The sequence below is a fragment of the Gymnogyps californianus genome, chromosome 3 (genome assembly GCF_018139145.2).
Source record: "Gymnogyps californianus isolate 813 chromosome 3, ASM1813914v2, whole genome shotgun sequence".
Taxonomy (NCBI): domain Eukaryota; kingdom Metazoa; phylum Chordata; class Aves; order Accipitriformes; family Cathartidae; genus Gymnogyps; species Gymnogyps californianus.
Genome location: NC_059473.1, coordinates 121,059,095 through 121,071,578, shown reverse-complemented (window position 1 = coordinate 121,071,578; position 12,484 = coordinate 121,059,095). Strand labels below are relative to the sequence as shown.

Below are 12,484 nucleotides of genomic sequence, written 5' to 3'. Positions count from 1 at the left end.
ATTTTGCGACTACCTCTTCTTTTTTTGTGAGGCAAAATCACACATCCCACAAATCCTACATATTTAGTATTTGGGTCTACACACTGGGAATGAGGGCCTATGTCTGAATAGCTACAAACTAACACTTCTGCTGGGCCAGATTCTGCAAAATCTCCCTTGATGTGGAGTTGAAATCAATGGGTTTTCCTCCAAGAGAAAGTCTGCTTCTGGCAGACAGGATGTTTTTGTAGGTCAGGGATTATCTTCGGTGTGATAAGTGTGAAAAAAGTTCAGTCCTTATTAATGAAAGGAATTAAGATCAGAGAAGTATCATGCCAGAATTGCAAGAGAAACAGAAAAAAAAATGTTTTGGACCAAGATTTCTGTATTCATGGAGACTTCTACTCTCTATTCAATTGACAAGTCTATTCAAATTCCCTTGTAAAAAAATTCTATATCCATGACTAAATCTAAAATATTTCATGTGCTATTCTCAAGTGGCTTATTGAAAGAAAAGTGATGCTTTTTGTCCTTTACAGAGGAACTCAGTGCAACATCCAACGCACAGCTGGGAAACTGAGAAGCAGTCTTACAGTAGAGGGCTGCCACACTGCCTTACCTTGGGATATACCCCTTCTCCAGCAAAAGCTGTGCTAATCTGTTCATAATTTTAGTACATAAGCAGGGTAGACTCTGATGTATGCTCGGGAGAACTATACAGCTGATCTTGCCGAAATAGTGGTGTATCAAGTAATGGGGAGACCATTATCAATCTGTGTTAGAAATACTGCCTGGAGTATCCAGCAGGCTGATGCAGAGGGGCTGAAGTTAAGCAGGACACTGTTGAGGTACCACTAATTTTTTCTCTAGTTCAGGCTGTATCAGCATTTCTACTAGAATACTTGTTTCCAGAGGCTTGTATAATTCAGCCTGGAAAATGTGCTCTGAACAGAAACTTGGCACAAAATGTTCCAAGCAGGGGCAATATTTTCTTTTTGAGGGCCTGAAGAAATGCCCATTTATTTTTGTTGCTGAGACAGAAAAGCAGTGAAAAACTAGACATTTCTATGATAAAAGCATGCTGAAAAAAGAAATGCCTACAGTAAAAGGAACCAGAAAGACCAGAAGTTTATGAGATAAAAAGTGCAGAAAAATGGAAATTTAGGCTTAATTATTTTCTGAGTTTTCTTACAGACACTTTTCTGTCTGAAGAAAGTTTTTATCTATTTGGGTCCTGTTATAAATTAGCTAGTTCTGTACCACAGGCTGCACTTAATGCATCCAAGGATCTTCCATTTATTTCAACAGGGTTATGCTCTCAGAGTTTTCAAAAATAAATAGGAAAATTTTGAAGAGGTTGAGAGGACACACAGAAGATTAAAGTACAAAATAAGTTGAGCTGCAGAGGAAAGATAGCTTCAGGGAGTGGAAAAGAGAAACTTTATTTTCTTTAATGAGGAAGTAGGAAGAAAATGAGAATAGTGTTGTGGGCACATCGGTACGTCAGAGAGGAAACAAAGAAAGCAAGGAAAGATGACGTTCAGAACTGCTTCATATTTACTTTTCAGCAGGATTTTGATTGTCTGTCTGGGCAAGAAGGCCAGATCCCTGTGTTTGGCCTGAAAACCTGCAACCCACCTCAACCTTGTGGTTAAGCAATGATGTTTTGCACCACTATGGGTAGGATGAGGATCCAAGTTTCACATTGGATCCTTTGCTTTTAAGCCATGAAGGAAGTGGAACCAGTTGGGGAAAAGAAGGCCTTGAGGATTAAAAGGAAAAACTTCCAGAAAACTTTCTACTACCTGACTGACATGTCAGAAGAAGAAGTTGCACCTCTCCAGTGTTGGGCAGGTGAGGTGCTCCGTGGGGCTCTGTAGTGAGAAATGAGGACCTCTCAAAGAACACTGTCTAAAAAAGCCCCTAAAGTCTTCTTGGTCAGAGGTGTATGCCTGTGAGCTGCTGTGATCACAAATTCCACATTACTCCTGGGGAAATTATGAATGCTGGCACTCAGTGCCAGGTAGGTACCTCTGTGTATCTCCAGGAGATTGTGGTGTTGCTGCTCATAAGAAGGCAGAGAGCAAACAACGGGGGCATGCAACACCTGTGCTTGCAGCGTGGTGTACACCTTTCAGCTCTCATTCACAGCTTCGTCAGGTAAGGAAGCAGCTCTGAATCTCCTCCCCAAGGGTTTGTGAAACCCAAGATGGGATGCCTTCCTTGCTGTACATGGAAAACAGGTCATAGAGATGCCCATGCTAAGGCAGGAGAATCTGCTCGCACTTGGTCTGTGACATTGCTTTATGCAAGACTATGGTGACAAGAAGCATTTTAGGTGATGGATGAGCTTCTTTCTGTATTCAGTTTCCTTCCCTGTTCAAATGCCTTCTTGCTCGTGTAAGATGGTATGGAAGAAGAATCAAAGTTTTGACTGTCTGTAATTTGATTACACTACCCTCCAAACAACATGTTCCACTTGGTTTCCACTTCACCTTAATCTTCTGAGATAGCCTTAACATAATTTTTTATTTAAAGCCTTGTTGGAGTATACGCTGCCTCTTTGTGAAGTATCCCTTTTCCCTAACACTGCAACATGTCTCTTACTCACTAACTGCCTAACTTTGCTTCCTTTCAGTGTTTCCTGGGACATCAAATGAGAGCTTGAGGTGCTCAAAAACCTAGTGTTGCAATGAAAAAGAACTTATTAAAGTTTATAATTACAGAAAAATTAATCAAAGAGACTTAGCATGGTACTTGCATAAAGACAATAAGCCAAGCTCTTGTCATAGTGAAATATGGAATAACTCCATTGAAATAAATCTTAATTATGCTAGAGTCACTACTCAGTGTGACTTAATTAAGAGTAGAGCAGTGAAAGCCTTTTGGGAAAAAAGAACACTGATTACACAACTACTTTACTTCATATTTCTTTCTTCCCCCCTGGTTCTTTTCCTTCCCACTGGAGAAAATTTCAAAACTAAAGTTGTTGAAGTGAACTCAAATAGACATTAGCATGTGGCAGGTTACATCCTAAATAGGAATTGTTTGAAGTAAAAGGTTGATAATGATGACCCTGAAGATAATCTCTTTAAATTATACATGCAAGGTGCCATGCATCCATACCTGTCTTGGCCATAAAAAGTATGTTGCTTTGTTAGGCAATAAATTTATGAAACATCAAGTACTGGACTACAGAGGTGAAGACTAAACTCTGATAAAAAAGACAGAAGAATAGATTAATTAAGCTTAAAATAGCCCGCATGGGAAAGTGTAAAGAAAAAACTACAGAAAGAAAATACACCTTCACTGCAGCCTCCTGAATGCAGCATGCAACAATGGCTATAGCGTATAGACAGATATATTGTTCAACAAGCATATCAACAATGTAAGAGGTTCATTTGTCATGATTTCACTTCTTACCAGATAGAAAGCATGCAAAGCCAGATATATCATGGCAATAAATCTGTTGACTTCAACAGAGTTATCTCAACAATGAATTCAAACCAATATACTTTGAGGGAATGAAACCAAACCGAGTAGGAAATGCACACAGGGTTCTTGGCAGCTTATGTAGACCGTATATAAAACCACATTAAAGGAATATGCGCAATATCCCAGGGGACTTATGGTAACTGGAAAAAAAGTGTATAATGAAGATCCAATATGCAGCATGTATCAGAGTGCCAAATTGCTTTTCATGGGCTGTGTCCTTTCTTCACAAGTGCTTATGTAGCTCCAGTTGAGCTGAACAGGTGCTGCAGAAAAGGGTAGAATTTATTGAAAAGGAGTAAAAGCAAAATAAGCAAAAAAAGGAGAAGGAATTAAAAAATATGGACTCCCCATCCCCAAATGATTCCAGTGTGAACTGAATTATAGAAGAAAATAATCTTTTTTTAGCTTGAGATGAAAGTTTTCCTTGTTCCACAGAGACTGATGTATCTGCAGGAGTAACAGCTGCAATGGCCTTTCTTGGTGGCTCTGGAAAATGGTTGACAAATAAAGTAATAAAATGACATCCATGGGAGATCTGGTTTGTTTTCCACTCCACTCCCACATTGACGCAGAAATAAAAAACTTCTAGTCCCAGAGTGTAATCTATGTATCTTGTGTCTGGTATATACAAGTGCTACTGCGCATGCATGATATTGAGAGAGAAGCTGGTTTGACATCTCATCAAACTCTAGCTCATTTGTGTGGGCCCACCTTCAATATTGACATCTTCTGATTTCGTAGCTCACCATTCTTTGCTAGGGGAATTCCAGTGGCAATTTTAAAACCATCTGTTCTGCATAAAAGGCTCATAAGCCAAACATAAAATTTGAGCTGAGTTACTCCTGGGGTTTATCCCTAAAGTAGATGCTCGGGAGGCAAGTTTATAAAGATTTTTCCTTTTCTTTTTCACTTGATATTTGGTCGTTTTAAGTGGAGTTAATCTCACCAAATCTGGACGAGTCTGCATTGCCGATGTCTGCGTCTGAACTAATCGTGCTGAGCTTCCTTTATCACCAATGGACAGAAATATGCATTTTTTAAGGTCTGATTCATTTAGTCCTAATGCACAACTGTAAAACGGGTCAGAAGTGTCTGTCCCTCTCCTATGGCCATAAAAGAAGCTCAGATATAAATATCTACATTGTCAACATCTAAGGTTAGATGAGATGAATCCTGGCTTTGATGGCTTTGGAAAATGCTACTTTCTTCAATACAATGCATGACAGAGATCCCTGGGATACATCTGGGCAGTACGAGAGAAGACCAACAACTTCCCCGGTGACACCTCCCGAAGTGATACCCAAGGGTCACAGCTGTGCTGCAACAATCCAGGTTTTGTATGGCAGTGGAGGAAGTGTAAGAAGAGATATGGAAAGCTTGACATTCAGAACCGACTGTTCTAAAAGGGATGGATATTGCACAATGTCTTCAGGATGCAAATCAAGGTCAGTAAATACTTCCCAACTAGAGACGCATCTAAGCCATAACCCGACATTAAAACATCCCCTGCTCCTAAACCTTACTAAACTGTTTAGATCTCAGTTTTGCAGCTGGCCCTTGAATATCTTGGGTCAAACCAGTAACTTTGATCTAGCTACACCTGAAGTTTAGATCTGGATTCAAACTTTGGAAGCTTTGCCTATCTAGAAAATTCATCTTTCTCTAAAACCTGTTGCACACAAAAGGTTCCTTGAACAATCAAAATCTTTGACCACTCCTAAAACACAGAGGTCATTTTTGGCAAATGGCAATAGCAAAGTACAGAAAGTATAGAGAAGAGGCAAAACTGCATTCCTTGGAAACAGAAGCAGCTAATGAACATTAGAACTGGCATTCAAATGGCTTTTTGTGCTGCAGATGAATTTTCTCTGGCTCTCCCTAACCATGAAACAGTAGGAAGAAGTGAGACGTCACATAACAAAGAATCAGGTTCTTGCAGAGAGCTTTTTAGTAAAACATATATACACACCCTCATCAGCAAACTCTGCAGGTTTGCGACTGAGTTAACCAGCCACAAATAGACATGTATACACATTTTGGAAGGCAAACAGCTTCCAGACATCTTTTAAAGGTACCCACAAGTAATACAAAGTAGACATAAACACTCCATATAGTGATATCTTTACATAGTGTCCTCATGGAGACTATATATTCAGGAAGACATTGCTCATGTAGGTGATGCTATACCATATTCCAGAGAGTAGAAAGCAAGCCCTTTTAAAATACTGAAAGGGGAGATGGACATGGCAAGCTCCAGTGCAGAACTGGGCCAAGAGCAAACTGAAATGGCTAGATCTGGTTTCCTCCCTTCTCTTGGGCTACTAAGCTGTATAGTTTACAAAGCAGAGAAAGTCATTCATAATTCTTTACAGTACGATTTCTAGTGTCACATAGTAACTGTGGATTTACTGCACTCTCCTGTGAAATTTCAACTGCCGTAACAAAGCTTTATGTTGCAGACAATCAACACTCAAATATTTAGGAATAATAATAATAATAAAGACATCTCACCCTCCCCTCCCCTTCCCACAGGGGACTGATCTGTCTTTTTATAACTAGGGGTTGATTCAGCCCCATGCAAACCTTAACAAGGTCTTTTTTGTGTGTGTGGCAAGCATTTGACTGACGTTTTGCTTAAAGAAGGGGAAAATCCCACTTCCTGCAGCATATTGCAGGGACCAGCAAACATATCCCTTTGTCCGTTGGACCAAATATATAATGATAATACTGTGCAGGTGCTCCAGAGCTGACTCAGCTGTTACACGATCACATTATGCCTGTGGTATGTAATCCATCATTACGTTTAAAGCACCTGCTTGATTAATATTCAGTATTTAATGTCAACACTGAGAAATTAGAATTCAAAAGTGTTACACTGCAGGAACTGCAAATACTGCTGCAGTGGTAATGGCCTGGGTTAGTTTCGTGAGATCTGTTAGTTCAAGGGGAATTTCACAATTCAGAAATACCAAAATGTGTGTATGGTATTAACTGTCAGCTGTGACCTCTTGGGATAAAGGTCATGTGTCATATGGAAAGAAACTAAATGTTAAATTTCCAAATGGCTATGATTATTTCTTCTCCTGTATTAACAGTACCCCTATCCCTTAGCAGTATAGCTTTGCCATCTATATTCACAATAACACTCTAACTGTGGTGTTACAGATATACATGGTACACTAGAATTGGGAAGTACTTTGGCTTGGATTGTTTTAAACATCTGCTTCCCAAGTACATAAGTTTCATCTTAACCAACTTGCTCAAGAAAATAAGAAAAAAATACCATGGCATTTTTTTATCTCTCTTGGTCTTGTTCCCTTTCCTCATTTGAAATGTTGCCGTTTTTTCCTTTTCCATGGACAATTTTATGAAACAAATCTGCCTTTTCCCCTACTGTTTACTTAATGGTAACTCTTTTTTTCACCTTTGCTTCAGTCCTATATATGACAGATCAAGCAATTCCCACTAGAGCTACAGTTTGACATTCAGGAACACTTAATGGCCAACAGACTCTTCCCTGGTGGAGAATGAGGATTCAAAGGAAACATTTGAGATTATTTTTACTTTCATTATTTTTGTTAAAAAAAGTTTGCACCTTGATGTGTCATGAATACCCCTTCTTGATCTTCCTTTGCCTTGTCAGATCTGGCCAGCACAAGCAGCTGAGATCTTTGCTCTATTTTCCCTGCATCTCTGTGCAACGCTTTTTTAAAAAGAGAATATACTATTATTTTTTTTAAGCCTTTCAGACTGCTGTAACATGATCAGGATTCTCCTGAATCTCTATGCATTCGATCTCTTCTCGTTCCTTCCTTTTGGCCCGTTTCTTTTTCTTGTGGTGCTTTTTGGAAGGTGGGAAAAAAGTTAGAAAGACGGGCAAAATAACAAAACAGTGCAGAAGTGTGCAACTGCCGGCAAGCAGCAAGCATTTGAACAGTGTGAAGGTCAAGTTTGAAGGCACAAAGAGAAGGGGAACCAACCCAATAAGAAAAGAAGAAACGTTCTGCAAAATGGCTGTCCCATGCACTTGGAGGGAGTTCTTTATACACTGAGTTCGGGTGTGCTCAGTAGCTAGTACAAATGTATAAAGCAGGGGTGCACAGTGATCTATGGCAAAATTCAAAGTGTAGATAAGGCACAGTATAGAAATGCAATCCATGTCTACATTCCATAAGGTCATCAAGCCAAGGACACCCAGCTCTATTGAGGTGACACTGAGAATTAACCAGAAATTTCCCAGAGGATGGATAACCAGGAAAAAGGTCAGTATTAACACCAGTAGGATGCCAAAACCAGAAATCAGGACAGGCATAGTTACTGATAAACCATAGTGGTCCATGAAAACAAAAGTAGGATTGAACACAATGAACTTGATGCTTTGTATAAGAGAGAGTGGCCTCAGCTTCTCCAACAATTCTACTGCCTCCCTCTGTGTGTTTTCACTAGTCCTGGCCACCAGGTACAAACGAGAAGCAATGATGTTGTTCTCGTCTCCAGCTTTGGAGAAAATGATGTCATTTTTGAAGTGCTGGAATTCTGGCTTTTTTAAAAAGGAGCTCTGGAGGATGCTGATAAAGTCACTTTTGTTGGTTGCACTGATGTTACCTACTCGAAGGTACTGGTAATACTGTTCAATCCAGGACACTGTATTGAACCCCTGGCTTAGTGTTTTTAGGTCTTCTTGCACAGTGCCATTCCAGTACTCCAGAGGTTCATAAATGTAGAAACCTATCACTGGGCTGTAGTTGCTGAAATACTTTTGCTGTATGAGGGCATAGGAGACGCTTGGAGACTCACTGGCAAGAAGGTTGATAATGTTGGCTCCATCATTAATCTGTAAGCACCCCATAAAGGAGAAAGAGGCATAGATGAGATACAGTATCACCACAAATGGCTTGACATAGATGTTGGTAATCCACTCATTGTAATGCTCTCGGAGGAAATGCTGGATAAAGTGATGCTGGTATGGGTTGGTCTCATGATGAGAAGTATGCTGATGGCCATCGTTCATCATGGTCTGGAACCACACAGGTTTCCGGTCCAGGTATTCTGCTGAAGGGATTTTACAGCAGAAGATGCTGTGATAACGATTCTGCTCCAACTGGCCAGCAAAGACCAGGCAGGAGCCAAAGAAGGAGAAGATATAGAAGTAGTTCAACAGGATGGAGACACACATGTTCTGGCAAAAGACTTTTACAGCTTCGATGTTTGTGAAAGGGCTTGCACCCATGCCGAAGGCTATGAAATACAAGGAGCTTGTCATTGTATAGGAGACCATGACATCTGAGTAGGCATCTGCTACTCTGTCCTTGAATGGCAGATTCTCTCTTGTTCGACGCCATCCTGAAAGAAGTTCAAACACTCCTTTGGTTCCATGACCTGAAATGAGAAAAAAAAGTGAATACATATACATATATAAAGGGGGTCCCATCATCCTCCAGGTCTTTCATCCTCCAGCAGTCAAAAATTTTTGTCGGCAAAGTTTTGTTATGGTTTTGTCACCAGTTAAACAAATGGAAAATTGTCAAGTGTCTCTCTAAAGCTAGATACCAGAATTCATATGCAGGTGCTTAAATGAACAGCCTCATATTCTGAGACTCTCCATGCTTAGAAATAAAATGATGAAATACCCTTTAAAAGACACTCATTGATTTTAATGGACATTGAATTAGTTCCCAAATGGACTGCATATATAGGACAAAGGAGAACATGAAGTTTAGTTCAAGTCCGGCGTTCATTCTTGAGATTCCTTGTGGTATCCTACTATATCTGTCAAGGTTTAAGGGATTCAGTTTGAAACACTTACAAACGCAAGTAACAACATTTTCTTCCAGAGAGTATAAATTAAAGGCATTATTTGAGAAATGAGTAGATGTGACCAAGAAAGGGACATCTTGGTTCTTCATGCTGGACAAAGGAAAAAATATACTGCCATTAAGTACAAATAACCAGAATAATCTGCATGATGGTTCTCTACCTACTGAGAGAAATTGGAACTTCTCAGTGATAGTACACAAGTTTCCACACTGTCATATAAAGTTGACATGCTGGTGGTAATGATGGAGAGTACAGTACCAGCTAAATCATTGGTCCACATTAATTGTCTAGAAAACGTATGGGTTTTTTTTCATTATTATGTCTCCCTCTGTCTCTCTTTCTCTCTCTCAGCTATCCAGAGCTCCTCCAGGTGAGAAGGAATTCCCTTAGCTCACGTGAGAGGACATTCAGAAAAGAGTCAGACTTGGTGAGTGCTCCATGACAGATTCTTACTTTGTATTCTGTCCTGAGAAGTATTTTAGGGGTATGATTTTTTTAATAAATTAAAGCTTAATACAAACTTACTTTCATTTTACTCATCACAGTCCAGGAAGTCTACAGCTATTAAACTTTGGGACAGAATGGTAAAGTTGAAGCTAATCTCACTGGAAAAGATTTAACTAGTAAAAGTTATTCATTATGTATGCATATTCATATAATTTATATGTTGAATATATATATATACACACACACACATATCCTTTTATTTCCCATTAGAGATTTTCCATTTTGGGGGAAAATATAAAAACTAACATTAAAAAACACAGCCAAAAAGTTTTGGCTTTCAAATAAAAATTTTGGTCAAAAATTAAAAACACATATTTGGGTTTGAGAAAATGAAAAGTTCTCTGCACTTTGGGTCAAGCCTGACAAAATTCTGGACAATATAAGGAAACACGCTACTGAGCAGAGAAAGAAATAGAAGCAGATTGCAGATGCTCCTGCCTCTGTTTGTGTGCCTTTACTCTCTGCAGTAGAAGAATTGCATGCCACAAGGCATGCACAAAGGTAATTTTCTTGTAACAAAACCAGAAATATGACAACAGGAGATTTGCAAATAATCAAGTGTATAATAGCGAACAAAAAGTCTGTTGAGTTTGTCTTTTGATTTAAATTGTTTGGATTCATACAGCTGCTTATGTTGCCCAAAGCAGACTCCTGACAGCCATTCTAGACAGGGAAAATTACAGCATAAACTGTCAAGTTCTGTGAATGTTACCTGTTTTACTGCAAATCAGTGTCCCCAGTGAAAGATAAACATACAGTATTACAGAAGTCTTGCAGTTAGCAAAAAGCCTGTGTGGAAATGCTGCTCTCTTATGAATCAGCATCTTGGTTCAGGAGGGACCTTGAATTCCCTGGTAAGTTTAGGGTGAGTCTGTTCAAATTCTCAAGGCACGGCTGTCTTGCACAGTGTCACTTTTGGACCATCAAGCAGAAAGAATTGGCTCCTTGGGCTGAGTAAAGCTGCAGAATCCAGTGACTTGAAAGCAATTTTATATTATGCTTAAAGTGAGCATCTAAGTACCCTGCAGGATGTGGACCAGGCTGGCTGGTCACCACTTCCAGTGCCCATGTCCTGGCATGGCTTACTTTAATAGTATGGGGATCATAGAATCATTTAGGTTGGAAAGGACCTTTAAGATCATCAAGTCCAACTGTTAACCTAACACTGCCAAGTTCACCACTAAACCATGTCCCTAAGTGCCTGTCGCTGGTTTCGGCTGGGATAATTTTCTTCCTAGTAGCTGGTACAGCGTTATGTTTTGGATTTAGTAGGAAAACATGTTGATAACAAACTGATGTTTTCAGTTGTTGCTAAGTAGTGTTTACACGAAGTCAAGGATTTTTCAGCTTCTCATGCGCAGCCAGCAAGAAGGCTGGAGGGGCACAAGAAGCTGGGAGGGGACACAGCCAGGACAGCTGACCCAAACTGGCCAAAGGGATATTCCATACCATATGACGTCATGGTCAGTATATAAACTGGGGGGAGCTGGCTGGGAGGGGCGGATCGCTGCTCGGGAACTAACTGGGCTTCGGTCAGTGAGTGGTGAGCAATTGCATTGTGCATCACTTGTTTTGTATAGTCTAATTCTTTTAGTATTATTATTGTCATTTTATTATTTTTTTTATTGTCATATTGTCATTATTTGCCTTCCTTTCTGCCTATTAAACTGTCTTTATCTCAGCCCACAAGGTTTTATTTTTTTTCGATTCTGTCCCCCATGCCACTGGGTGGGGGGAGTGAGTGAGCGGCTGCGTGGTGCTTAGTTGCCGGCTGGGGTTAAACCATGACAGCATCACATCTACATGTCTTTTAAATACCTCCAGGGATGGTGACTCCACCACCTCCCTGGGCAGCCTGTTCCAATGCTTGACAACCCTTTCGGTGAAGATATTTTTCCTAATATCCAATCTAAACCTCCCCTGGCGCAACTTGAGGCCATTTCCTCTCGTCCTATCGCTTGTTACTTGGGAGAAGAGACCAACACCCACCTCACTACAACCTCCTTTCAGGTAGTTGTAGAGAGCGATAAGGTCTCCCCTGAGCCTCCTTTTCTCCAGGCTAAACAACCCCAGTGCCCTCAGCTGCTCCTCATAAGACTTGTGCTCTAGACCCTTCACCAGCTTTGTTGCCCTTCTTTGGACGCGCTCCAGCACCTCAATGAGTGTGTTTCATTCTCTTTTGGGGACGGTAGAGCACAATGATCTCCCTCAGATGTCTGTGCTCACCCCCTCTCCATCTACCAATTGATTTTGGATGGTTCTTTTCCAGACATTTCTGACAAAGGTCCCTTTAATGTATGACTTTACCACTTAAAACTTGTTAATATCCCATATGTCCGTAACACCTCTCTTTCTGAACCAGCTCCTGACCTCATTCTTGCCCCTTCTCTTCCAGCTTTAGACACCCCTCTTCTTTCTCTCCCTCTCTTTTTGTTTTCTTCTCTTATGAGGAAGGCTGAGGGGATGAGTAATAGCACAGGATTTCTGCTCCTATTGCTCGTGTCATTCCTCCCATCTCTCCATCCCATCATCTGTGGCAGAGTGATCTTACTGAGCGGAGGTGCTGTTTTCTCCCTCAGTTTCCTCTCTTCCCCCCATTCTCCCAGGTACCCCACTGTGACCTAAGACAGAGGGAATCCTTGGTCTACAGACCTCACATTGGAAACACTAACTTAGGGTCTAGCTG

The 12,484-nt window shown here is 40.4% G+C and overlaps 1 protein-coding gene across 2 annotated transcripts in view; it reads right to left on the bottom strand.

Moving 5' to 3' along the window:
* Positions 1-7,219: 7,219 nt before the first annotated feature.
* The window catches only part of PTCHD4 (patched domain containing 4), an 89,642-nt gene continuing 84,377 nt past the window's right edge, over positions 7,220-12,484 (bottom strand). For both annotated transcript variants that reach the window (XM_050893439.1, XM_050893440.1), the window contains exon 3: positions 7,220-8,853. In XM_050893439.1, the coding sequence (XP_050749396.1) occupies positions 7,220-8,853 (1,634 nt within the window). The remainder of the gene's footprint in view (positions 8,854-12,484) is intronic.